Source organism: Suricata suricatta, chromosome 11 (assembly GCF_006229205.1).
Source record: "Suricata suricatta isolate VVHF042 chromosome 11, meerkat_22Aug2017_6uvM2_HiC, whole genome shotgun sequence".
Classification (NCBI taxonomy): Eukaryota; Metazoa; Chordata; class Mammalia; order Carnivora; family Herpestidae; genus Suricata; species Suricata suricatta.
In genome coordinates this window covers 54585394-54610483 of record NC_043710.1, presented here as the reverse complement: position 1 = coordinate 54610483, position 25090 = coordinate 54585394, and the positions used below count along the sequence as shown (strand labels likewise).

Here is a 25090-nt window from a genome sequence, read left to right as displayed (position 1 = left end):
AATCTGGGACTCTGAACTCCTAATCATGAAATCAGAAAGGTTATGAACACTTGTACAGACTAGCAACTAGTGGGTGAGGTTCTGTAATATGCTTTTATCTGCAGGAAGATAAGCAGTCTCCTAAGCCTCTTGTGAAAATTCAGTGTATCCTTTAAAGTTTACTTCGCACCAAAGGATGGTAGATGAATACTCATGAAGTACTTACTGTTACTGGAAAGCATATTTAATATTTCCCTAATTTAGTTTATTGTCCTCATGATTTTATTTTTGTGAGCATACAAATATTTTCTATACTTTCATAGAGTCAGTGAACCCGTCTTCCCAATAAGACCTGAAGATTTTAGATTAGAGGATCTCTAATAGGAATTTCCTGTCCCAGTGGTTTTTAGGAATTTGTTTTTTAAAACTCTGAGGGATTCTAGAAGAGAGAGTTGACAAATTTGTAGAGCATATATAAGTCCTACTTTAGCCAAGGGCCACAGAGTGTGAATGAGGACGATCACAAGACTGCTCCTAAGAAGTCTGGATTTGACAGGGTCTAATTCACAGATGCTGATCTCAAGAAACTGCCTTCTAATATGGCCCAAATTGAAAGGGGTTGTAGCAGATAAGACATTTTATCTCAGTGTGTAACTTCTCTGGAAGATTCATTCAACTACAGAGTAAGAAATGTCTCTTTATCTTCATTCACTCACTAAACATTTCTTGAATAATTATGGGTGCTGTGAGTACAAAGATGAGTAAGATAATGCTTCCTTAAGAAATATAAAGCCTAGAATTAAAGACAAATGTGTTTAAAAGTAACATTATGATTTGTTTAGTCACAGCAAATTCAAAGAAATTAAGTGCCTAATGTCACTCAGTAACTAACATTTTTACTTATTTATTGTAATTGTGGGCACTTTTGTGAGCCTAGATATAGATTAATTTTGTGCAATGAGAAAGGAAACCTTTATAGAAGCGGTGTTTAGACAGAATCTTGAAGAAGATGGGAAGGAAGAGCAGAAAGAAGTGAAAACTAGACTACATGTAGTTTCAGTAGGTGATTTGAGAGACGATAAGATGTGCACATTGGGAGAGAGCACATAAGGAGGAGGGATACCATTTGAAGAGAAAGATGAGTTCCATTTTGGCAGTGTAGGTTGTAAAGAGCCTGTAGGACATAGAGGTGAATAAATTTTGGTAGGGGGTCACGTATCTAACTCTCAGATGAGAATAGGGCCTGAAGATCTTGCTTCCAGGGTTGATTGTCCATCAGATGATAGCTATAGGGATGAAATCATATATAAGATGAGAAATTGAGTTTGAGACCCTAAGGACATTAAGTAACATTTGGAAGTAGATGATGAAGAGGAGTGTGCAATACAATTCACTATTTGTTTACATCTTATTTATTATAGATCATTATCTTTGAGCACAGGAACTGTATTTTTCTTTTTTTTTTTTTTTAAGTTTATTTTTGAGAGACAGAGACAGGACACAAGCAGGGCTTGTGGGGCAGAGGGAGAGGGAAATACAGAATGTGAATCAGGCTTCAGGCTCCAAGCTGTCAGCATAGAACCTGATGCAGGGTTCAAACCCACAAACATGAGATCCTGACCTGAGCTGAAGTCAGATGCTTAACAGACTGAGCCACACAGGCACCCCAGGAACGGTATTATTTCTGTTACTAATACCTTCTTAAGTACCTTACAAGAATTATATGAAGATTAGCAAATGAAACAGAAACTAGAAACTTAAAACCTTACATTGGAAAATCCAGATGGGGGAGCCTGGGTGGCTTAGTCGGTTAAGCGTCCGGCTTCAGTTCAGGTCATGATCTCATGGTTGGTGGATTGGAGCCCTGCGGTGGGCTCTGTGCTGTCAGCTAGCTCAGAGCCTGGAGCCTGCTTCAGATTCTGTATCTTCCTCTCTCTCTGACCATCCCCTGATTGCACACTCTCTGTCTCTCAAAAATAAATAAAAAAAAGAAAAAAGGAAATCCAGGTGTAACTCAGACTATTTGGATAATGACTACAGTAAAAAAAGAGAATCCAGGATACCCTAGCCTTTTTAAATCTTGAACAGGCTCTCCCAAATTTTAAAGCTTGTGGCCTTTGCGTTTTTAACTCAAAATAAATAGAAATCTGATTAATAAAAATAGGCAAAAATCCTAGGAAATATGAATATGGCGAGATAGAAAATAACAGGAAAATCTTGGATCTTATTTTTTTTTTTAACGAGGAGGGGGAGTAGTTAGGATGCTTATATGTATGTCCCAGAATGTTTCTCTTTTGTCAGAAAGATCATAGGTGGCTTTTACTATCCTCCTCACATTTGTTGTGCAGACTGGCTCGCTGCACCTTCCATTCCCAAGTGGTCTGCGCCTTGACCTCGTGTTGTGGCATAGCTTCCAGCACATGCCCTGAATTCTCCCATGGCAGTCACCATGACAATGCAGTCAAGACAAACACTGCCGCTTCAGAAGTCACTGGTCGTGGGAGTGTTGGTTATTCCTTAGTGTTGGTTGACTTTATCCTTCTGGTTATCTCTAGTTGTTTGGGTAAAACCAGCATTTTGTTAGATCCCTTTCCCAAACTAAAAAGGGATTGACAGAAATAAGGACACCAGAATGGGAGAGGGTTAAATAGAACAAAATCATAGAGGGCAGAGAGAACAAGGACTTTCTCACTGTGCTGTATTAACAGTGGAGAGAGCACACAGACAGGCACCCAAATTTAAATAGTTTATTGTTAAGTTGGTTTCCATATAACACCCAGTGTTCATCCCAACAAGTGCCCCCCTCCATGCGCATCACTACTTTTCCCCTTTCTCCCAATCCCATCAACCCTCAGTCTGTTCTCAGGTTTAAGAGTCTCTTATGGTTTGCGTCCCTCCGTCTCCTTAACTATTTTTTCCCCTTCCCCATGGTTCTCTGTTATTTCTCCTATTCCACATATGAGTGAAAACACAAGACTTTTAATGGGAGAAAAACATGGAATTAAGGACTTTAAAGAGCCCAGTAATATCGTACTGTAGATTGCATTGCAGCTGTTGATACAGCATATTGCACATGGCCCTGAAAGCCTGCTAATTTTTGCCTTTCCCTAGGCTTCCTTAAACTTTCTTATAGGAACTAAAGTGTGTATAATTGTATAATAATGGAAATAACCTGTCGTTTGAGGACTCTTGTTTATTAAGAGATACCAGTATATTGGGTTTGTCAAATTATATCTTTGTCATTCAGGATATTTTTATTAAATATCCCAGTATTTTCTGTTGCACTGCAATATTCTTCCGGTAGTAAAATAAAGGAAAATAATCATTGCTCTTAGTTTTCCATTCATTAGTTTTCTTTTGGAATAGTGTTGTGGAAAAATATCATTTTAAGAAAGTTTGGAATTATAATAAATAAGTTTAATATGATAGAATTTTATAATTTTATTAAACATACTATTTTCTGTTTTATTATAGATCTAAACTTAGTCTTTTTCAATCAAGAATTAGTTTACAGAAGGCGAGTGTAAAGGTAAGTTTTTGAAAACTTTATTTCACAATTGAGAAACCTTAAGGTTATTTAAAAAAATTGGTTTATTTGAGACTTGAAGTCCATTGTTTCCACCTAATTTAGAGAAGCAAAGTCATTAACTTAGAGAAGTTTCTTCCCAGTTCACGGAAGTTTTTCACCCCATGGACCAAAGTCAGTACTTTGGACACCGCTTACTTGCCAAGATTGCTTCAGAGATAGGAGTTTCTGTACCTTACCTGCTTAGGTAGCCTATTGTCTGTAACTCAGTCCAAGAGACTTAGTCCACAGGCTCTAGAAGATCTCTACAAAATCCATTTCATTCATATATACATCCTTGAGCAAATATTCTGGGCCAATGCAAGTGAGACTTTTCTTTGGGACCCTCAAGCTGTGGACACATGATAAGTGAAGTATAGTAACCTGCCTTTGGCTGTCAGGATCCCAACTAGCACACAGTTCTTTTGGCAAATGACGAGTGTTAATTTTTTTTAAAACTTTTCTAACTCCAACAGATTTACCCGTGTCTTTGAAGATAAGGTACTTACTTAATTTGGGAACCTTTATTTTCCCTTCTGAATAACATGAGCAAAATATTTTGAAGTTATCTGAAAAGCTTTGGAAGTATGTTAAATTGAAATAACAAATATGTAAAAACACTCTTACCATGTGTAACAGTTCTAATCACTGTTTATTTACTTTCTTAATAGCAGTTGAATTTTTTTAAATTTTTAAATCTTATTTTAAGTAAACTTTGTGTCACATGTAGGGCTCAAACTCACAACCCTGCAATCAAGAATTACCTGCTCCACTGAATGAGCCAGCCAGGTGCCCCTAGTGTTGAATTTTTTTTTAATATAGTTTAATGTCAAGTTGGTTTCCACATAACACCCAGTGCTCATCCCAAGAATATTTTTTTATGTGTATGAATATTTCTCCACATGGTTACCTTTACTCTTTTGGGGAGCCATTAAGTGCCTGCTGAGAATGGTATCTTCATATATTTTACAGTTCAGTGTCTGTTTGCATTGATTTTTTTTTTTCTTTCACTATGTTTTAGTTAAAAGCCCGGCGATCTGAATGTAATTCCAAAGCTACCCACGCAAGGAATGATTATCTTCTTACATTAGCAGCAGCAAATGCACACCAGGATCGCTACTATCAAACAGACTTAGTTAACATTATGAAGGTAATATAGTCTTAATATCTTTGGTAATTTTGTTTCATTAAAGACAGAAGAACTCATGAGTTGAATTAGGTAAGATTGAGTGAAAGTACAGTGGCAGCCAGGCTTCTATGCAGTTCATTGAAATATATCTGATACTGTTTGGGTAGCCTCTTGTTGAGGTAATTCTGAATTAATTTTTATTTTTTTTTCATATTTTTTAAAGATATTCTGTCTTTTTTTAATGTTTTTTAATGTCCTTTTTTATTTTGAGAGACAGAGCAGTGAGTGAGCAGGGGAGGGGCAGAGAGAGAGGGAGACACAGAATCTGAGCAGGCTCCAGGCTCTGAGCTGTCAGCACAGAGCCCGACGTGGGGCTCAAACCCACGGACTGTGAGATTATGACCTGAGCCGAAGTCGGATGCCTATCCGACTGAGCCACTCTGGCGCCCCAGGCTTAGGGTTTTAAATTCTTGCCTCAAGGCATGGTTACAGTGTAATGCCTAGATTTTAATATCACCCCAAAACCAGAAACCGCCAGGGAGATCGAGGCACGCATGCAAAGGCAAAGGGCTTTATTACGGGTTCGAACTCGGACTCACAGACTTTTCCAACGCAGTGGATCTGTACTGTGAGCCTGAATTAATTTTTAATCTAAGAAATCATTCAAAACCAAATCACAGTAAAAGACTGTATTCTGTATTAGTCTCTATTAGGGACAGATATTTATTATATAATGGCTATCAATATGTAAGATACAAAATAAGATTATTTTTAAAGCTTAGATTTTTAAAATTTCATAATTTTATCCTTAATTGATATGGAAACTTGTACATTAATGTTTTATGACTTCCAGTGCCCTTGAGAAGACAAGAAAATGTTAGCAGTTCTATGAAAATGTCTCTATCCTAGGTATCACTCTGATACCTAGGTAGATAGATCGTATTATGTTTCTTATGTTCTCAAAACTCTATGTTGGTCTCTCTCTTATTATACATCTATATGCATCTTTAACTTTCACTGAAGTAAAGGAAAAGGGGTGCAAAAGAAAACCTTTTAACTTATTGCCAGGTCCTCACTTGTTGCTGGTATACAATTTCTACATAGAGTGTATCTCATTTTCTCCTATCTTCTCAAGGACCCAAACATTTGATTTTTCTCTCTCTTTCTCTTATAATTTCAACCCATCCTTTACAAATGTGTTGTTCTTTTTTTTAATGTTTTTAAAAATTTTTTTATTTTAAAGAGAGAGTGGAGGAGGGGCAGAGGGAGGCAGAGAGAGATTGAGAATCTAAGCAGACTCCTTGCTCAGTGTGGAACCCAACATGGGACTCTATCCCATGACCCTTGGATCATGACCTGAGCCAGAATCAAGAGCCAGGCAGTCAACTGACTGAGCCGCCCAGGCACCCCTCAAATGTATTGTTCTTTTTTTTTTAATAGTTTATTGTCAAATTGGTTTCCATATAACACCCAGTGCTCTTCCCCACAAGTGCCCTCCTCTGCTACCACCACCTCCTGTGTTGTTCTTATTGACTATCAAAACACACTACTTTCATTTAATTGCTTGCTTTACAAAGTGTTGAGAATGGGGATGCAATAGGAGTGAGTGCTCTTTTTTCTGTAGTGGCTCTGGGAAGGAGATAAATTCTATCTAGGAACTGTAAGTTCTATCCTTAAAACTAGAGACAGGTCATTTCCTGATTCCTTCAGGAAAAAATAGGAGTGATGGAGAGAGTCAAAACTGGGCTGAGAAGTATCCAGTTGCAGAATTTTTTCTTTCCTTTTTGTTCACTGCCTGAAATCTCTTTTTCCTAGCCAGTTCTGATTTCTATGGTTAGAATACAGGTGGTAAGAGAGACAAGGGATTGTTTTGACATCTCAGATGAAAATTCTGTGTATGTTTTCCCATAAAATGTTGAACTTAGAGGCTTAGGCATTTCAAAAAAAATTTTTTTTAATGCTTTTTATTTATTTTTGAGAGAGAGAGAGACAGTGCGATCAGGGGAGGGTCAGAGAGAGAGGGAGATACAGAATCTGAAGCAGTCTCCATGCTCTGAGCTAGCAGTCAGCACAGAGCCTGATGGGGGCTTGAACCCACAAACTGTGAGATCATGATCTGAGCCGAAGCCAGAAGCTTAACCGACTGAGCCACCCAGGCACCCTGAGGCTTAGGCATTTTAATATCTTACTAGGGTGTCCCATGGTGCTTCAGACTTACAAGAACCAGCAAGAGACTTGACCTTCCATTATAACATTATTTCTCTGGGGGGCAGGGAGGAGGGTAATACACACACACACACACACACACACACACACACACACACACACTCAATCTCAATCTATTTATTAAAGAAGATACTCAGTACAGCTTGCACTTCAAAGTTGCAATTCCCTATATACAATCTACTATTAAGTCAGAGCTGTTAACTATATATTTTCCCTTTGAATACTTTAAAATGAACATATATTAGTTTAAGTAGCAGGAAAAATAAAATCTTCATGTTTTTTTAAATTGAATCCACAGCCAAAAAAGATCTCTTTCTTAAAACTCTATGGCCTATGATAAACCAAGAAAAGTACAGTACTATTTTGGGGGTCTGCCCTCTGCCCAAAACAAAGATAAAGCTAATGGGTCTGGCTAGCTCTCAGATTACACATCTTTGAATTTACTTTGAAGTTCTGATGCAGATATGATCCACACTGGGTAGGTTATACTTAAGATTACTCATTTCATGAGACATTGTAAGGTATTGAAATGATGAAAATAAAGGCAGGAATCCCCTTTTTTCCCTTAAAATAGAAAAAATACATTCTCGGTTTTCATGTTATATCTGTATTAATTCATTTTCGTCCTCATGTTAATTCTATAGCCTGCAGTATTGGAAAACTCTTATCTGTTATATTGTAACTATATCAATTCAATCTTATCTATGATTGAATTGACAATGGCCCTTTCTTAAAAATGTCTTATTTTCTGAATTGTTGTTAAGGTTCTAATGCCCTAGTTAGTATCTTTAAAAACAAACAAACAAACAAAACAAACCCATATGAATAGCTTAGAAGCAGGATATTTGATTCATTTATTTCATTATATGCATTTAGTAGTTACAGTATGGTAATTACTGGACTTACACTTTGGGAAGAATCAAAGATGAGTACTATATTCTTTTTATCCTCAAAGAGCTCAGTTTGGTGAAAGAGAGATGCATAGAAATGATTATAAGTTAGAGGAGCATTTGGGTGGCTCAGTCAGTTAAGCATCCGACTTCTGTTCAGGTTATGGTCTCACAGCATGAGTTCGAGCCCCACGTCAGGCTCTGTGCTGACAGCTCAGAGCCTGATACCTGCTTCAGATCCTGTGTCTCCCTCTCTCTCTCTGCCCCTCCCTAACTTGCACTCTGTCTGTCACTCTCTCAAAAATAAATAAACATTAAAAAATTTTTAAGAAAATGATTACAAATTAGAATAATGAAATTACTGCTAGAGGACCATAGTTAATAACAGCTAAGTTTTTTTTGGTTGCTCAATATTCTGGCATTATCCTAATCACTTTATCATATATCCTTTCTCATTTTTTCTTTATCCTGGTTAGTGTTCATAGTTCATTATTTAAATAACACTCTAGACTAGAAATGAAATGAGATGAAATTCCAACTCAAGATGAACACAGATAACCTCTTTCTTTGTACCTGCAAGTACTACTGAAGTAGTGCTTCTGTAGCCAGGCACTGCTGAAGAAGGTCCTTCAACAGAACAGAACCCAGTCATGTTCATAAATGCGGAACCAGTCTCAAACAGACCCTCCACACTGCTCAGATATCCTACTGTATTTCCCTGGTTAACTTTCCCTATTATTTTTAACCCTTTTTTCAACTTTTTTCCATCTCAGACCTCAAACTTCCCTCTTCTCTTTCACATTAACAAGTGGTTTTTCTTTCTAGTTTACAGAGAAAATACAAACCATTAAAAGGGAACTCCGTTTTGTTCCCCATTATTTGCCTTCATGCGTGTCCAAGACTCTGCCAAGCGACCTCAATCTTTGAGTTGTTTATCCTGTCTAAAGATGATCTTTTTGCCTCAGCTTTGGATATCTCATTCCCTTCTGCCTTCAAAACAAAACAAAAAATAATCAGGATCAAAACAACTGATTATTCTCTTTTCTTTTTACATTTCTTGGACATTGGATTCTTAGGTTAAACATGTAGAAGAAAAAGAAAAAATGCAGAAAAGACCTTAAATGCCTGGGAGTGAGAGTGAGGCAGCTGTTTGGGCATCTAGCATGGCCAGGCTCTCTGTCTAGGTACTTGTAAATACATGATTTCATTTAGTTTTCATTACATCTTTCGAGCTAAATATCATTATCCCTGTTTTACAAATCAAATAGCAGAGGTTCAGTGAGGCTCATTGGGTATGTATATAATAGTTGGGGAGAGGGAGGGAGGCAAATCATGAGAGACTTTTGAATGCTGAGCACAAACTGAAGGCTGAAGAGGGAGGGGGGAAGGGAGAGGAGAGTGATGGTCATGGAGAGGGGCATTTGTGGGGAAGAGCACTGGGTGTTATATGGAAACCAACTTGGTAATAAACTGTATTAAAAAAAATAGCCAGGACTTAATTCAGAGCCTCTATGACTTCAGAGCCTGTGTTCTTTACTACATATCACACTGTTTTTTTCTACATACCACACCAATCTTGTTGATAGTAAAGAGGAGTATAGTTAGTAGTAGCTTACTATGAATATCATAAATTCTGAGAGAACTGTAAAATAAAATTAATAATTGAAAATTGCAAATTCTCCCATTATAGCAAGATCATGTAAATGTCTAAATACAAGTATTTAGACAGGTTCTCCTAGGAATATTTTGTATTCCTTATGCCAGTGCTGCTTAAAACAGACACTAAATGTACTGCTCTGTCTCCATATATGATCAGGCAGATATTTTTGAACTCCACACTAAAACAAAACAAAAAAGCTATTGCTAGGACATGGAAACCAGACAACTGATTTTATCACATCTATAGATAGCAGTTCTGTTGGCTGCTGGGAAGTAACTTTGTTTCTCAGAATTCCTTTTTTTGTAGCATATTATTGTACAGTTCATAAACTGATACTTTTATTAGCTTGTGGTATGTCTTCTTAGTGGTTTGGATAAGGAAGGATGAAGCACTGTGTATCATAGTAGAAAAGAGAAGAAATGTAAATCTAATAAAGGATTTGTAAAGTTTTGTAACACTAGGACCTTATTTCTAGACAAATGTTTATTTTCAGTGGAAGCTAAATATATTTGGGCAATATATTTATTATATATAACTGGACAAACTAATAAAATTTAAACATCTTTCTATATGACAGAAATCTAGAAAATATGATACCATGGCATATCTTCTACAGATGTTTGTTTTGACTAAATGAAGAGAAAGTCACTATTGATATCCACGTACCTTATTTTTATGGCTTTTCTAGCTAATTACTAATTATTCCAAAAGCTTTCCTAATTCATGTGTAAAATTGTGGAACTCTTTTTTAAAAATTTTAAATTATAGCTTTTCTGATTTGCCTGCCAACTAATTTTCTAGCTGTTGTACTTCTCATTCACCTAATTATGTTTATTTACTTAACAAATTAGCATGGAAATTCCCAAATCTCAAGGTTGGCTCTCTGCTTCTCTTACTTTGCATCCTCTTTCTTTATGCCCTCTTTCTTAGAAAAGAGTAATCATTTAGTCTTTTTTATTAATCATTGATCATTTTTATTAATATTATATGAATCCCTAATCTATATGTTACCTGTACCTTTATGATTATCCATGGTTTGCCTTTCCATCAGTAGATGGAATTTTCTAAATTAGAGGTAACTCTTTGTCCCCCATCATTCCTCTGAATAAGCACCCCATCCTAGGTTTCAGCTGACAACTGCTATCAGTCTGTCCTCCAGAGCTCTAAAGGTGCACTGCACAGTATGGTACACATGGCTATTTAAAATAATTAAAAATAAGTAAAATTTTAAGTTTTGTTCCTCAGTCACAATAGCCACATTTCAGGTGCTCTAAAGTCTCATGTGGCTAGTGGCTGCCATATTGAACAGTGCAGATATAGAATATTTCCATCATCTCAGAAAGTTCTGTTGGATAGCAGTGCTCTAAAGCTTATTTTTTTACTTGTTTTCCTCCTAGTCCTTTTTTTTTTTTTTTTTTTAATAATCTGGCTATTGTCACACCTGCTGATCATTTCTCCCAGTAACCATCATGATGATTTTATTTGTGTTGTTTCAGAATTAAATGCTCCTTCATTTGCACTCTATGCCTGGAAATAGAACAGGGGTTGGCAAGCATTTTCTGTGAAGCACCTAGTAGTAAATACTTCAGACTTCTCTGTCACAGCCACTCAACTCTGACATTGTAGTGTAGTCACTGACTCTACATAAACAAATGAATGGCTATGTTTCAGTGAAACTTTACTTACAAAAATAGGTTTTGAGATGGATTTGTCCCAAAGGCCTTAGTTGTCTGTCCTTGGTATAGAACTTTAAACTGAATAGGAAATTTTCTAAGTATAAATATGTTCAAAGATAATAAATGAATACCCATTTCCTCACCATTGTGCTTCAGAAATGAAACACTCCTAGTAAAATGGAAGGCTCTTGTGTAACTCGTCCTAAGATACACCTCTCATCCACCATGTTGTAACCACCATTCTGACACTACATCGTATTGTCTTAGACATATCATACTCTGTACTATTTTGCACCTTGCTTTTTTTCCCACTGAATATTATATTTATGGATTAATATGGATTTTTAACTGTAGTTTCTTCATTATCATTTTGCTATACAGTATTTCATTGTGTATATGTCATAAATTACTTATTGATGTTCTTAACTGAAATTTTTGTTGCTTTTGTTTTACTGTTGTAAATAGTGCTGCTGTCAGACACTCTTGTACATGTCTCCTGGTGTACTTGTGCAAGAGGTTCTTAAGGAAATATACCTAGGAGTGATAGCCTAACTTTACCAAACTGTATTAGATTTTAAAGTGTTACAGCACCTTTTATTATACCTTTTAACTTTGTGTGTTATGTTAAACTCAGGTATTTCAGTGTGTACTAGGTAATGGGCACTTGGGGATACAGAGGTGAATTAGACATGATTCATACCATCAGTGAGCCAGAATAAGAAGATTATAATTCTCTGGAGCAGCCCTTTCTAAAGGGCTTAAGGAAAACGAGGTAGTAGATCCTTTCCCTTGCTTTATTGGTTATGTTATAGTGGGTTCCCTGTGACACAAAAGCAGAAAATCAGAATGTTTCTTGCCCATTTTTACCAAATTTATAAAGCAATAGTTTAAAAAATATTTAACATTTGAACAATTGCTACTAACTCCTACACAGAATCTTTAAATATAAAGCAGATGAAAGAAAGCTATTGGGTTAAAACTTGTGAGGCTGTTTCCCCTTTGTGTGTTTTCCCCATTCCCCATACCTGTGTATGTCATCTTCTGCCTCTTTCCTTTTGTCCTGAGGTATTATACTGGATACTAGGGTTCCTTGAAATACAATTTGAAAGCAACTGTTATAAGATATGATTTTCCAACTAGCAAATTTCTTATGGAATTCTAAGTTTTACCTGGATGATCTCCATGCTAGACTTTTTCAAAGTAATCTTTTAAAAATGTAAATCAGATCATGATAATCTATTGTTCACACCCTCCCGTGACCATTGAATATTCTGGCTTGAGGCCTTACTTGGATGTCTTGGGCTAGATAATCCATAAATGAGGGGTACTGAAGCAGAGAACACATAAAACTACTTATGAGAATAGTGTCTAGGGTGATAAAGAGATATAAGGAGAAAACGAAACAGAATCCAGCTCTTTTATTTTCTTTATTTATTTTGAGAGAGAGAGAGCACAAGTGGGAAAGGGGTAGAGAGAGAGAGAATCCCAAGCAGGCTCCTCATGGACAGTGCAAAGCCCAATGCAGGGCTTGAACTCACAAACTGAAGTCAGATGTTTAACCAACTGAACCACCCAGGAGCCCCAGAAGCTAGCTCTGGCGTGGGCGGGGCTCGAACCCACAAACCATGAGATCATGACCTGAGCTGAAGCCGGACGCTTAACTGACTGAGCCACCCAGGCACCCCTAGAGATATTTTTAAAAAGAACTTACTAATGGAATTGGCAAGAGATATGCTCATCACCACCTATATATTTCTGAGATCCAGAATTTACCTTACTGCCTTAGTTTCTGATGGTTAGGGACCCTGTCAAGACTGTTTCTCAAGGAATGTCCTTCTTCCCTAACTGTAACCTTCCTTTCTGCTCCAAGACTGTTAGGTATGTCATGTTTTCTGGCATATCTTATTTTTCTTAATATCCAGTACCATATTTTATTTTCTATTGGAGTACAGTAACTTTCTAAGTTCGTTTTATTCTTTCCACTTCTAGTAACAAAATTTTTGAAAGTTGAAGTATATTAGAAGTAGTGTATAGAGGGACGCCTGGGTGGCTCAGCTGGTCGAACATCCTGACTTCGGCTCAGGTCGTGATCTCACAGTTCGTGGGTTTGAGCCCTGCATCAGGCTCTGTGCTGACAGCTCAGAGCCTGGAGCCTGCTTCTGATTCTGTGGGTCTGTCTCTCTCTGCCCCTCCCCTGCTCATGATCTGTCTCTCAAAACTAAATAAATGTTAAAAAATTAAAAAACAAAAAGGAAGTAGTGTAGAGAGTAGGTTTATTTGCTTCATTGTGGCCTAGGGCTCTAGAAAATGTGAACTGTCACTTTAAGAAAAAGCAGATAATTCTATCATTAAAGTCTTCCTCCGGGACTAGGTTTCATTACCTTATATTTCTTAACCTATAAGATCCTGTTTCTTCCTCTATGGAAATATCTCTGACAACATCCTTGCAAGAGTTGTAAAATCATGTAAGTAGTTCATACATAGTAGGTGTTCTTTAAGTATTCATTTCTCTTTCCATCTTCCCTGATTTTCCACTAATCAATATAATAATGTTTTATCTGTATTAATAAGTTCCTATATGTCTTAAGTATATTTTACCATCATAGATAAAGTTGATATATATAAGTTAATACAAATGCATAGGGAATTGTCTTCACTCTAAAAATACTGAAGACTAATATTAGACTAGTGTTTTCCCTTACAGACCATATATATCTTTCTGGTATAAAAACAGAGAAGAGAGAGTTAACTTCACCTGAGTGATCAAGCAAGACCAATCTAAATGAAAGTACAAAGGGAGTTTCCAGGCATTAAACTCATGGGTGCTCCTCCTTTGTAACTTTATCTTCATTTTGGTAAGACATGTGCAGACATACCATGAAGATGTAGGGATTTTTTTGGTTCTTACCAAAAAAAAAAAAAATGCTCTAAATAAAAATGTCTGTTGAGAGTGCCAACAACATGTGAATTCATAAAGTTATCTTTTAAGTGAAAAAAGCATTTTTTTATGGTATTCTTGTCAACAAGAATGTGCCTTAAGCTTTATGGGGTAAGAACTTTGTCTGGTATACTGAACTTCAGCGTCATTTCTTAGCAAGCAGGATTGATTTTAGTTAGATATTAAGAATGTGTAAACAAAGTCTGAAAAGGTAGACTTCAAATCAGTGGGAAAATAACAGATTATAAAGGTAATGAAGTTGAAGTTCTCTAGAAAAAAAAAAGAACTTTTGATCCCTACATCATACTGGGCCAAATTAAAGATTCATTAAAGATAAATGTAACAGTCAGAAATATGGGTGAATATTATCTGATCTAAGTGCGAGGAGATTTTAAGTATTCCAACAAAGGTAGACACTACATGGGAATATGGGGACAGATTTGACAATTCCATGTTTTTTCAACGTGTAGTACAGTAATAACAACAGTAGCTAACATTTATTGAGTGAAGTACCAAACCTTGTAGTAAGCGCTTTACTACAGTCAAAGTGCTAAGACTGAGAAACAGTGCCCTAGACTAAGGTCTGTTTTCCATGTCTGCAGGCAGCAATGTCACCTGATGTTTTGCTGTGGTATAATGAGTATTATACAGCATCTGTTTCCTCACTGCTTGCTGCTCTGCTGCTTAGCAGATGCCATCTATATTATTAATGTCCTGTTACAGCAACATCCTAATGCAAGATATTAATTCTATATTAAGACAAAATCTAAACCACTAACATAGACCCAAAATGTAATAGCTCAAATAAGATAGATTTAGTTATTTCTCCTGCAATAGTTCAGGATAGATAGGTAGGTTCTACCTCATGAAATTATTTAAGGTCTCATGTAACAAAGTAACTCAACTAATTTCTGTCATCACCAGCTTGGCCAAATCTGGGTCATTGACTCGTTTGAATTATGTCCAGTGGATTGAGGAAGGAGAGCAGGAGGAAGACATACATTCTCTTAGAATGTAATTGTGAAAGTGCATATATTACTTCTACTCACATTGTATTAGAAAGAACTTAGCCACATGGGGGGCACCTGGGTGGCTCAGTGTCCAACTCCTGGTTTCAGCTCAGGTCATCATCTCAGGGTTTGTGAGTTCAAGTCCCACATCGGGCTCTGTACTGACAGCATGGAACCTGCTTGGGATTCTCTCTCTCCCTCTCTCTGTCTCTCCCCTGCTCATGCTTGCTCTCTCTGAAAATAAATAAATAAAACTTGGAAGGAAGAAAGGGAGGGAGGGAGAGAGGGAAGGTGGAAGGAAGGAAAGAAGGAAGGAAGGAAGGAAGGAAGGAAAGAAGTAAGAGGGGCGCCTGGATGGCTCAGGCAGTCAAGCGTCGGCTTCACCTAGGTCATGATCTCACAGTTCGTGGGTTTGACCGCTGTGTCGGGCTCTGTACTAACAGCTAGCTCAGAGCCTGGAGCCTCTTCAGATTCTGTATCTCCCTCTCTCTCTGACTCTCCCCTGCTTGCACTCTCTCTGTCTCTCAAAAATAAATAAAAACATTTAAAAAATTGTTTTAAAGAAAGAAAGAAAAGAAAAGAAAAGAACATAGCCACATGACCATACCTAACAGCAGAGGAAACTAGGAAGTGCAGTCCCACCAGGTGCTTAGGAAGACAACAGTTACCACAACCCCTATCTGTGCTGCCTCTAAATATCTGATAAGGCAGATGACAATGTGGGAGTTAAAAATGTTTTTATAAATCAATAAGAAAAATAGAAATATCCTAAAAGAAGCCAGGAAAATCTACAAATTTAGTTTAAAGAAGAGAAATACACCCTTGCATATATGGTCAATATTTGCAGTATTTGACAGGAAAGCCAAAAATACTCAATGAGGAAAGGATAGTCCCTTCAATAAATGGCATTGGGAAATTATATATGTAGAAGAATGAAATTGGACCTCTGTCTTATACCACTCAAAGAAATGGAGGACCATGGGGAGGGGAAGGGGGAAAGATAGTTGGGGGGAGAGAGGGACACAAAACATGAGAGACTATTGAATACTGAAAACCAACGGAGGGTTGAAAGGGGAGGGGGAAGGGAGGTGGTGGCAATGGAGGAGGGCACTTGTGGGGAAGAACACTGGGTGTTAATATGGAAGGCAATTTGACAATAAACTGTTAAAAAAATTAAAAAGGGGTTAAAAACTCAAGACATGAAACCATAAAACTCATAAGACACCAGAGAAAAGCTCCTTCCATTGGTCTTGGCACTGATTTTTTGGATATGACACCAAAAGCACAGGCAACAAAAGCAATGACAAATAAATGGGACTACATCAAACTGAACTTCTGCACAGCAACAGAAACACAAAAATTAGAAGGCAAGCTATAGAGTGAATGACAGAAAATATTTGCAAATCATGTGTCTAATAAGGGATTAAGATCCAAAATATGTCTATAACTTTTACAATTCAATAGCAAGGAAACACCCCAATTTAAAAATGGGCAGATGAACTAAATAGACTTTTTTCCAAAGAAGACATACAGATAGCAAACAGGTACATGACAAGGTGCTGACATCACTGATCAGGGAAATGTAAATCAAAATCAGAGTGAGATATGACCTCACACTCATTAGAATGGCTATCATCAAAAAGACAAGAGGTAAGTATTGGTGAGGATATGGAGAAGAGAGCCCTTGTGAACTACTGGTAGGAATGAAACTTAGTGTAGCCACTATGGAAAACAGTATGGAGGTTCCTCAAAAAACTAAAAACAAGAAAAGTTTGATCTAGAAATACCACTTCTGGGTATGTTATCCAAAGGAAATGAAAACAATCTCAAAAGAGCTATCTGCACCCCCATGTTCACTACATTGTTACTCTCAGTAGCCAGTATATGGAAACAACCTAAATAAGTATCTGTCAGTGGATGAATGGATAAAGAAGATGTGATAGAGATAGAGATAGGTAGATAGATATACAATAAAGTCTTCAGCCATGAGAAAGAAGGAAATCCTACCATTGGCAACAACCTGGATGAACCTCGAGGACATTAAGATAAGGGAAATAAGTCACACAAAGACAGGTAGTGTATGATATCACTTATATGTGGAATCTAAAAAAGCCAAACTCATAGAAACAGTATAGTGGTGGTTACCATGGGCTGAGGAAATGGGAGAAAAGGGAGACACTGGTCAAAAGGTACAAACTTCCAGTTACAAGTTCTGGGATCTAACATATGGCGTGGTGATGATAGCTCATAGTACCATATTATATACTTGAAGGTTGCTAAGAGAATAGATCTTAAATGTTTTCACCACAAATAAAGGAAATGGTGGAGCACCTGGATGGCTCAGGTGGGTAAGCATTCAACTCGTGATCTCAGATCATGTCATGATCTCATCCCATACATTTTGCAATATATAAATGTATCAGACCAACAAATTGTGTACCTTAAACTTACGCAGTGTTATATGTCAGAAATTTTTCAATAAGGCTAGAAAAAAGAAATCTAAAAGATTAGTAACAATACATCCATAGTCATTTGAGTTTTCACAAGAATGTCAAAATCATTTGGTGAAAAAGAATAGTCTTTCAACAAATGATGTGAGACAACTGAATATCCACATACAAAAGAGCATAAAAATTAATTCAAAGTGAATTAAAGGCTTAAATGTAACAGCTAAAGCTATAAAACTCTTAGAATTTTCCTTCTTTAGCTTAAGCACTTATATCCTAGGAATTTATTTTAAGTAGATCTCTATGAAAATATTTGTCTACATGGATGATGCATACAGAGATAAAAAAAATTGAAAGCAACTAAAATATTTAAAAGTAAAACATTCAGAGGCAAGTGGGAGGGGGGCCTCAATTGGTTAAATGTCTGACTCTTGATCTTGTCTCAGGTCACGATCTCATGGGTTTGTGTGTTGGAGCCCCACCTTGGGCTACACACTGTCAGTGCAGAGCCTGCTTGGATTTCTCTCTCTCCCTCACACTCTTTCCTCTTCTGTTTGCTCTATCTCTCAGAGTAAATAAATAAACTTAAAAAAATAAATATAGGGACCCCTGGGTGTCTCAGTTGGTTAAGCATCTGACCTTGGCTCAGGTTATGATCTCACGGTCAGTGGGTCTGAGACCCACATTGGGCTCTGTGCTGACAGCTTAGAGCCTGGAGCCTGCTTTGGATTCTGTGTCTCCCTGTCTCTCTGCCCCTCCCCTGCCTCAAAAGTCAACATTAAAAAAATTAAAGATAAAACATTCAATAATTTGAAATAATTTAAATATTTGATAATAAACAGTATTTTGTGATATATCCAAATGATGTCATATACTATAATTCACTAAAAAATTTTTAATGTTTATTTTTGGGAGAGAAAGAGCTTGAATAGGGGAAGGGCAGAAAGAGAGGGAGACATAGAATCTCAAGCAAACCCCAGGCTCTGAGCTGTCAGCACAGAGCCTGATGTGGGGCTCAAATCCAGGAACCGTGAGATCATGACCTGAGCCTAAGTCTGGCTCTTAACTGACTGAGCCACCCAGAAGCCCCTATCATAATTCATTTTAAGTTATGTTGTAGAGGATTATTTAATGATATGAAAAATGTCAACACTGTATTAATTGGTTAAATGGATCATAAATAAAATTTATTTGTTCTTGTGTAACCTAATAGCTTTACCTTTGTATTCCTATTATGCACTTAAAAATTAAAGTCCACCCTAAATTCTTATAGCTCATCTATCTTTTAACTTAATGGCTTAAGATTAAACATCATTTTATAGCTGAAATTTCTCTATTAACTTTCTAAATGAATACTCTTAAAAATACTTTTCACTTTCAATGAAAAAACTTTTTCATTTTCAGTGCAATCCAAGTAATAGAGATCTTGTGACAGATATTTTAATTGATTTATTTTTAAAATGTAATGAATAATGTATCAAGAACTTTGTAAACTTCAACTTTATATATTCATATTTTAATGTTTATTTTTGAGAGAGACAGAGACAGAATGTAAGCAGGGGAGGGGCAGAGAGCGAGGGAGACAGAATCCTAAGGAGACTCCAGGCTCTGAGCTGTCAGCACAGAGCCTGATGCAGGGCTGGATCTCACGAACCTCAAGATCATGACCTCAGCCAAAGTCCGATGCTTGGGGCTCCTGGATGGCTCAGTTGGTTAAGCCTCCGACTTTGGCTCAGGTCAGATCTCACGTTCGTGGATTCAAGCCCCACGTTGGGCTCTGTGTTGACAGCTAGCTCAGAGCCTGGAGTCTGCTTCTGGTTCTGTGTCTCCTTCTCTCTCTGCCCCTCCCCCTCTCATGCTCTGTCTCTCTGTGTATCAAAAATAAATAAAACATTTTTTAAAAAAGGGAAAAATTAACCAATCTTAAAAAAAAAAAAGTCAGATGCTTAATCCACTGAGCCACCCAGGCACCCCTACAACTTTATATTTTTTTGCCATGAGGTTTTTTAAAATAATGTTTGTTTATTTTTGAGAGAGACAGAGACAGAGAGACAGGAAGAGGGAGAGAGAAAGAGAATCCTAAGAATCAGATGCTCCACTGACTATGTCATCCAGGCACCCCTAGCCATGAGTTTTTAATAAGTTTGTAGTATTTTCTGGATGTCTGACAGAGTGTTCAAAGTTACATCAAAAGCTGGCAGTCATTTAAATCATTTTTCAGATCATAAGCTTAGTTGCTACATATTTGTTTATGAATGTAACTGTGAGTATAGTGTTCTGCATATTTGTAATAGACTCCTTTTTGAATTAAAAAAAATATGTATGTTCTGTTTGATTACCAGATTACCAAAAGAAGATTTGCAAAGTACCAAAAAACCCAAATACAATATTAAAATTAAAACAAATTAAAATCTATTACCCAGCAGTAAGTTACTCCTAATGTCATTTTAGCATAATTTTCTAATCTTTTCTATGCATGTATTATATATACATGCATCACACTTAGTATTATTTTGTTCACCTAAGTGCTTTTCTTTTTTCACATAAAATACATTGTGAACTATTGCTGTCTTTAAATATTACTTGAAGATGTGATTTTCATGACCACAGAATATTTAATTAATATGCCGTAAATTTTCTTCTCCCTTTTTGTCTGAATTTTTAGTAAAGATTTCTTTTATACAAATCTTTGTACATCTCTTTTTTTCCCCCCTAAAATTTGTTTACTTTGAGAGGGATAGCACACTCAAGCAGGGGAGGGGCAGAGAGAAAGGGAGAAAGTGTCAGCACGGAGCCTGATGTGGGGCTCAAACTCACTAACCTTGAGATCATGACCTGAGCCAAAACCAAGAGTACACCTCTTTGATAACTTCCTTAAGATACTTTCTTGCAGCTTTATTCCCTGATCAAAAACAGACTTATTAATACTTCCTGTACACAATTAACTACCTTCCAGAAAGATTATATCATTTTATCTCCTAAAAATAGTTTGTGAAAGTATCTGTTTTCTTGCACCCTTATCAACACTGTATTTTTTAAAATGTTTTTATTATATTTATTTTGAGAGAGAGGCTGTGTGAGTGGGGGACAGGGAGGGGGAGGGAGAGAGGGAAAGAGAGAGAGAGAGAGAGAGAGAGAGAGAGAGAGAAAGAAGAGAGGAGAGAGAATCCTAAGAGGCTCCATGCTCAGTGCAGAGCCTGACATGACACTGGGCTTGATCCCACTGAACCGTGAGATCATGACCTGAGCCAAAATCAAGAGTTGTATGATCAGGGCACCTGGGTGGCTCAGTTGGGTAAGCATCTGAGTTTGACTCAGGGGTTTGAGCCCCACATCGGGCACTGTGCTGACAGCTCAGAGCCTGGGGCCTGCTTTGGATTCTGTGTCTCACTCTCTCTGCTCTGCCCCGCACTTGTGCTTGCTCTCGCTCTCACTCTCTCAAAAATAAATAAACATTTTAAAAATTTAAGAAAAAAAAATTGGATACTCAACCAGCTGAGCCACCAAGGCACCCCAAAACTGTATTTTATAACTAACTAAATATACCTGTATGAACAATTTGGATAATTATATAATATTCTTAAGTATTTTAATTTTAGTTGCTAATAAATTGAACATTTTCATCTGTTCTATTTAAACCACTCTTCTGACCAGTTACAAATTGAAGAAAAGGGGGCGCCTGGATGGCTCAGTTGGTTAAGCATCTGACTCTTGGTTTTAGCTCAGATCATAATCTCACCTTTTATGAGATTGAGCCCTGGTATGGAGCCAGTTTAGGATCCTCTCTCTCCTCTCTTTCTGCCCCTCCCTCATTCTTGCTGTCTCTTTCTCTCAAAATAAATTAATAAGCATTTTAAAAAATTAAGAAAAAAACAATATGGGGTGCTTGGGTGGCTCAGTTGGTTAAGCATCCAGCACTCGATTTCAGCTTGGGTCATGATCCCACAGTCATGGGATCAAGCCCCACATAGGGCTCTGCACTGAGCAGAAGCCTGCTTTGGATTCCCTCTCCCTCTCTCTCTACGTCTCCCCCAATAGTGTGCTTGTACTCTCACGCTTGCTCACACACTCACTCTCTCTCTCTCAAAATAAATATACAAACATTAAAAAAAAGAAAAAAGACAAATTGAAGAAAAGGGTGGATCATTACAAGAACAAGACAAGAATGATACATTAAGAGCCTTTATTTTATACCAAGCATACTGTCATCCAATGTAATTTATTATGTACTGTATCCTATTAGAGGCTGTTTTTAGAAGGGGAGATACAGTACTGTTAGGCATTTTTATTTCAGACCATTCATTTATGATTTAACAGATATTTACTATATGCTTTCTGTACCATTTACTGTAGATACAGTAGAGAACCAGATCCACATGGCCTCTGTCTCTTGAAGGAGAATAAAAATATCAAAGTAGCTTCATTCATTATTTATTACTTGCCACACATTGTGCTAATATTATTCCATATATTATTTCCTTTAATATTAAAATGATATGTAGAAACTTCATTTTGGAGATATACATATATCTGGTCAGTTTTATTCATATCACCTGAAATACTAACACGCTTTGTAAAGGGCCTTTCAGTATCAAAAATGTGGTACATTTGTGATTAGCATAGAATGAACACACACACATGACAGAGTCTTAAATATTCACTTAAATATTGTTGTGAGACCTTCAGTCCCTGAAATGTTTGTAGTGATGAGTTTAAAAGGGTAAGGATGATAAAAAAAAAAAATCTGATTCCCACTTAGGGCTAAAATGTATTTGTCCTCCCTCTTTAAATCAGAGCCATGAATCATCTGTGTTAGGCTATAAATGCCTTTTCAGTTTGGCTTTGTGCTTTCTACATAGAGACTATAGCACCGAAGCACTAGGGGCTCTTGCCATAGGAGACAGTCTAAGCAATCCACAGAAGACAAGAAGCTCCCTGGAACTTCATTGCTTGTTTACAGAAAGTCACCCACCATTGTTAGAGATGCCTGTAAGGCAGGGAGTTTTCTCTAAGAGATCAAAATCTAACAAAGACAAGCTGGAATGTTTTTACCAAATAGGCAGCTTTTAAAATCTGAATAAACCTCCACAGTACTTTAAAGAAAACTAAGTTATAATTGTAGGTAATTAAACTTTGGAATAAGAAACTAGAAACTTAATTTTTTTATGGATTTTTAATCCATTAGAAAGATATATGAGGCACAATCAATTACAACTACAATCTTACTAAAAGGGGAAGGGGATATGTTGTAACTTTTGGAGAAGAGGAATTACTGTCATTGCTGCTGAGAAATGGATTCTTTCTTTCTTGATCTTCCTTGCTTCCTTCCTGAATGTCCTCAGCTAATGTTTTTTTCTGTAATTCAAATACTGCTGAGCACAGCAGAGGTTGTTGCTGCAGTTGAATTAAGTATCAACATGTGAGTGTTTATAATAAGAAAGCCAAATTCTTTTTTCATGGACTCTGTACTTGAAAGCTTTGATGTTCTGAATAACTACTTGCCCCCAAAAGTACAATTTGGCTACTATATTAAAATTTGAAAATATCCTATTTTACATGTTTAGCTCAGAGGCCACTTTTATTACATACAAAGACCAAACTTCTGGGACTCTTATCCTTATTATATTTTTAGAAAGTATAATCTTGGGGAGCCTGGGTGGCTCAGTTGGTTAAATGTCCAACTTCAGCTCAGGTCATGATCTCACGGTTTATGGGTTTAAGCCCCCCATTAGGCTCTCTGCTGTCAAGGCAGAGCCTGCTTCAGATCATCTGTCCCAGTCTCACTGCCCCTCCCTGGCTCATACTCTCTCGCATGCTCTTGTTCTCTCTCTTTCAAAAATAAATAAACATTAAAAAAATTTTTTAAAGGGGGGGTGCCTGGATGGCTCAGTTGGTTAAGCATCTGACTTTCATTCAGGTCATGATCTCACAGTTTGTGAGTTCGAGCTCCATGTCAGGTTCTGTGCTGACTGCTCAGAACCTGGAGCCTGCTTTGGATTCTGTGCTTCCCTCTTTCTCTGGCCCTCCCCGGCTTACACTCTGTCTCTCTCTCCTTCAAAAATAAGTAAACATTAAAAAAAAAATTTTTTTTTAGGGGTGCCTTGGTGGATCAGTAGGTTAAGCCTCCGACTTCAGCTCAGGTCAGATTTCACGTTCATGGGTTCGAGCCCTGCGTCAGGCTCTCTGCTGAGAACAGAGCCTTGAGCCTGCTTCCAGTTCTGTGTCTTCTTCTCTCTCTGCTCCTCCCCCTCTCATGCTCTCTCTCTGTATCAAAAATAAATAAAACATTTTAAAAATTAAAAAAAAAATTTTAAGAAAGTATTTGTAATCTAAAATCTGCTTTGAAGTGCAACTCAAAAAAAATATGCAATTCAAAGATCTTTTTAAAACCTAAATTGTTTGGAGCACCTGGGTGGCTCAGTCAGTTAAGCATCTGAATTTGGTTCAGGTCATGATCTCATGGTTTGTGAGTTTGAACCCCGCCTCAGACTCTGTGCTAACTGCTCAGAGCCTGGAGCCTGCTTCAAATATGGTGTCTCCCTCTCTCTCTGTCCCTCCCCTGCTCATACTCTGTCTCTTTCTCTTTCAATAATAAATAAATGTTAAATTTTAAAAATAAATAAAACCTGAATTGATTAGGAAAACAATCAAAATGATGAATTTGTCTTTTTTAAAAATGTTTTCCTAATGTTTTATTTTTTTATTTTTGAGAGAGAGAGAGAGACAGAGCATGAACAGGGAAAGAGCAGAGAGGGAGGGAGACACAGAATCCAAAGCAGGCTCCAGGCTCCAAGCTGTCAGCACAGAGCCTGACAGAGGGCTTGAACTCACAAACTGCAAGGTCATGACCTGAGCCAAAGTCAGACAGACGCTCAACCGACTGAGTCACCTACTCACTCCAGTGATGAATTAGTCTTAAGCAAGCTTTGATAAATACTGATTTTAGTAGTTAAGAACTGAGCTGTTTTCTTAATAAGATTTGTGGCAAATGTTATTCTTCAGGACTTTGAAATACATTCAGGCATCATTTCTTCCAGAAAATCTTTAAACTTCCATATTTGTTGAGGTCACTCTCTTTTGGCACATTGTATAATTAAAATTACCTATTACATGTCTATTACATCCCTATTACATCCCTAACTCTTGGCCAAATTCTTCATAGTTCAAATACACCACATATAAACAGACTCAATCCTTAGGGCACCTAGGTGGCTCAGTCAGTTAAGCCTCTGACTCTTGATTCCAGCTCAGATCATGATCTTACAGTTCATGAATTCAAACCCCCATGTTAGGTCTGCACTGACAGTTTGGAGCCTGCTTGGGATTCTCTCTCTCTTCCTCTCTCTCTCTCTGCTCTCCCCTCATTTTCAAAATAAGTAAATAAATTAAAAAAAAAACAACTTTAAACAGACTCAACCTTTGGCATAGTTTTTTTAGCACAGAGTAGGTTATCAGTAAATTTCTATAGAATTGAACTGTTGAATAATCACTTTGTTATTATGCTTATCATAGGTTCCTTTTTGTCATAGTATTCCATATTGCCTAGAAAATTCAGGTGCAAAGAAATGTA

At 37.1% G+C, this 25090-nt stretch overlaps 1 protein-coding gene across 2 annotated transcripts in view; it reads left to right on the top strand.

Moving 5' to 3' along the window:
- FCHSD2 (FCH and double SH3 domains 2) overlaps positions 1–25090 on the top strand; it is a 269715-nt gene that overhangs the window by 157773 nt on the left and 86852 nt on the right. For both annotated transcript variants that reach the window (XM_029914695.1, XM_029914697.1), the window contains exons 7-8: positions 3454–3508; positions 4566–4694. In XM_029914695.1, the coding sequence (XP_029770555.1) occupies positions 3454–3508; positions 4566–4694 (184 nt within the window). The remainder of the gene's footprint in view (positions 1–3453; positions 3509–4565; positions 4695–25090) is intronic.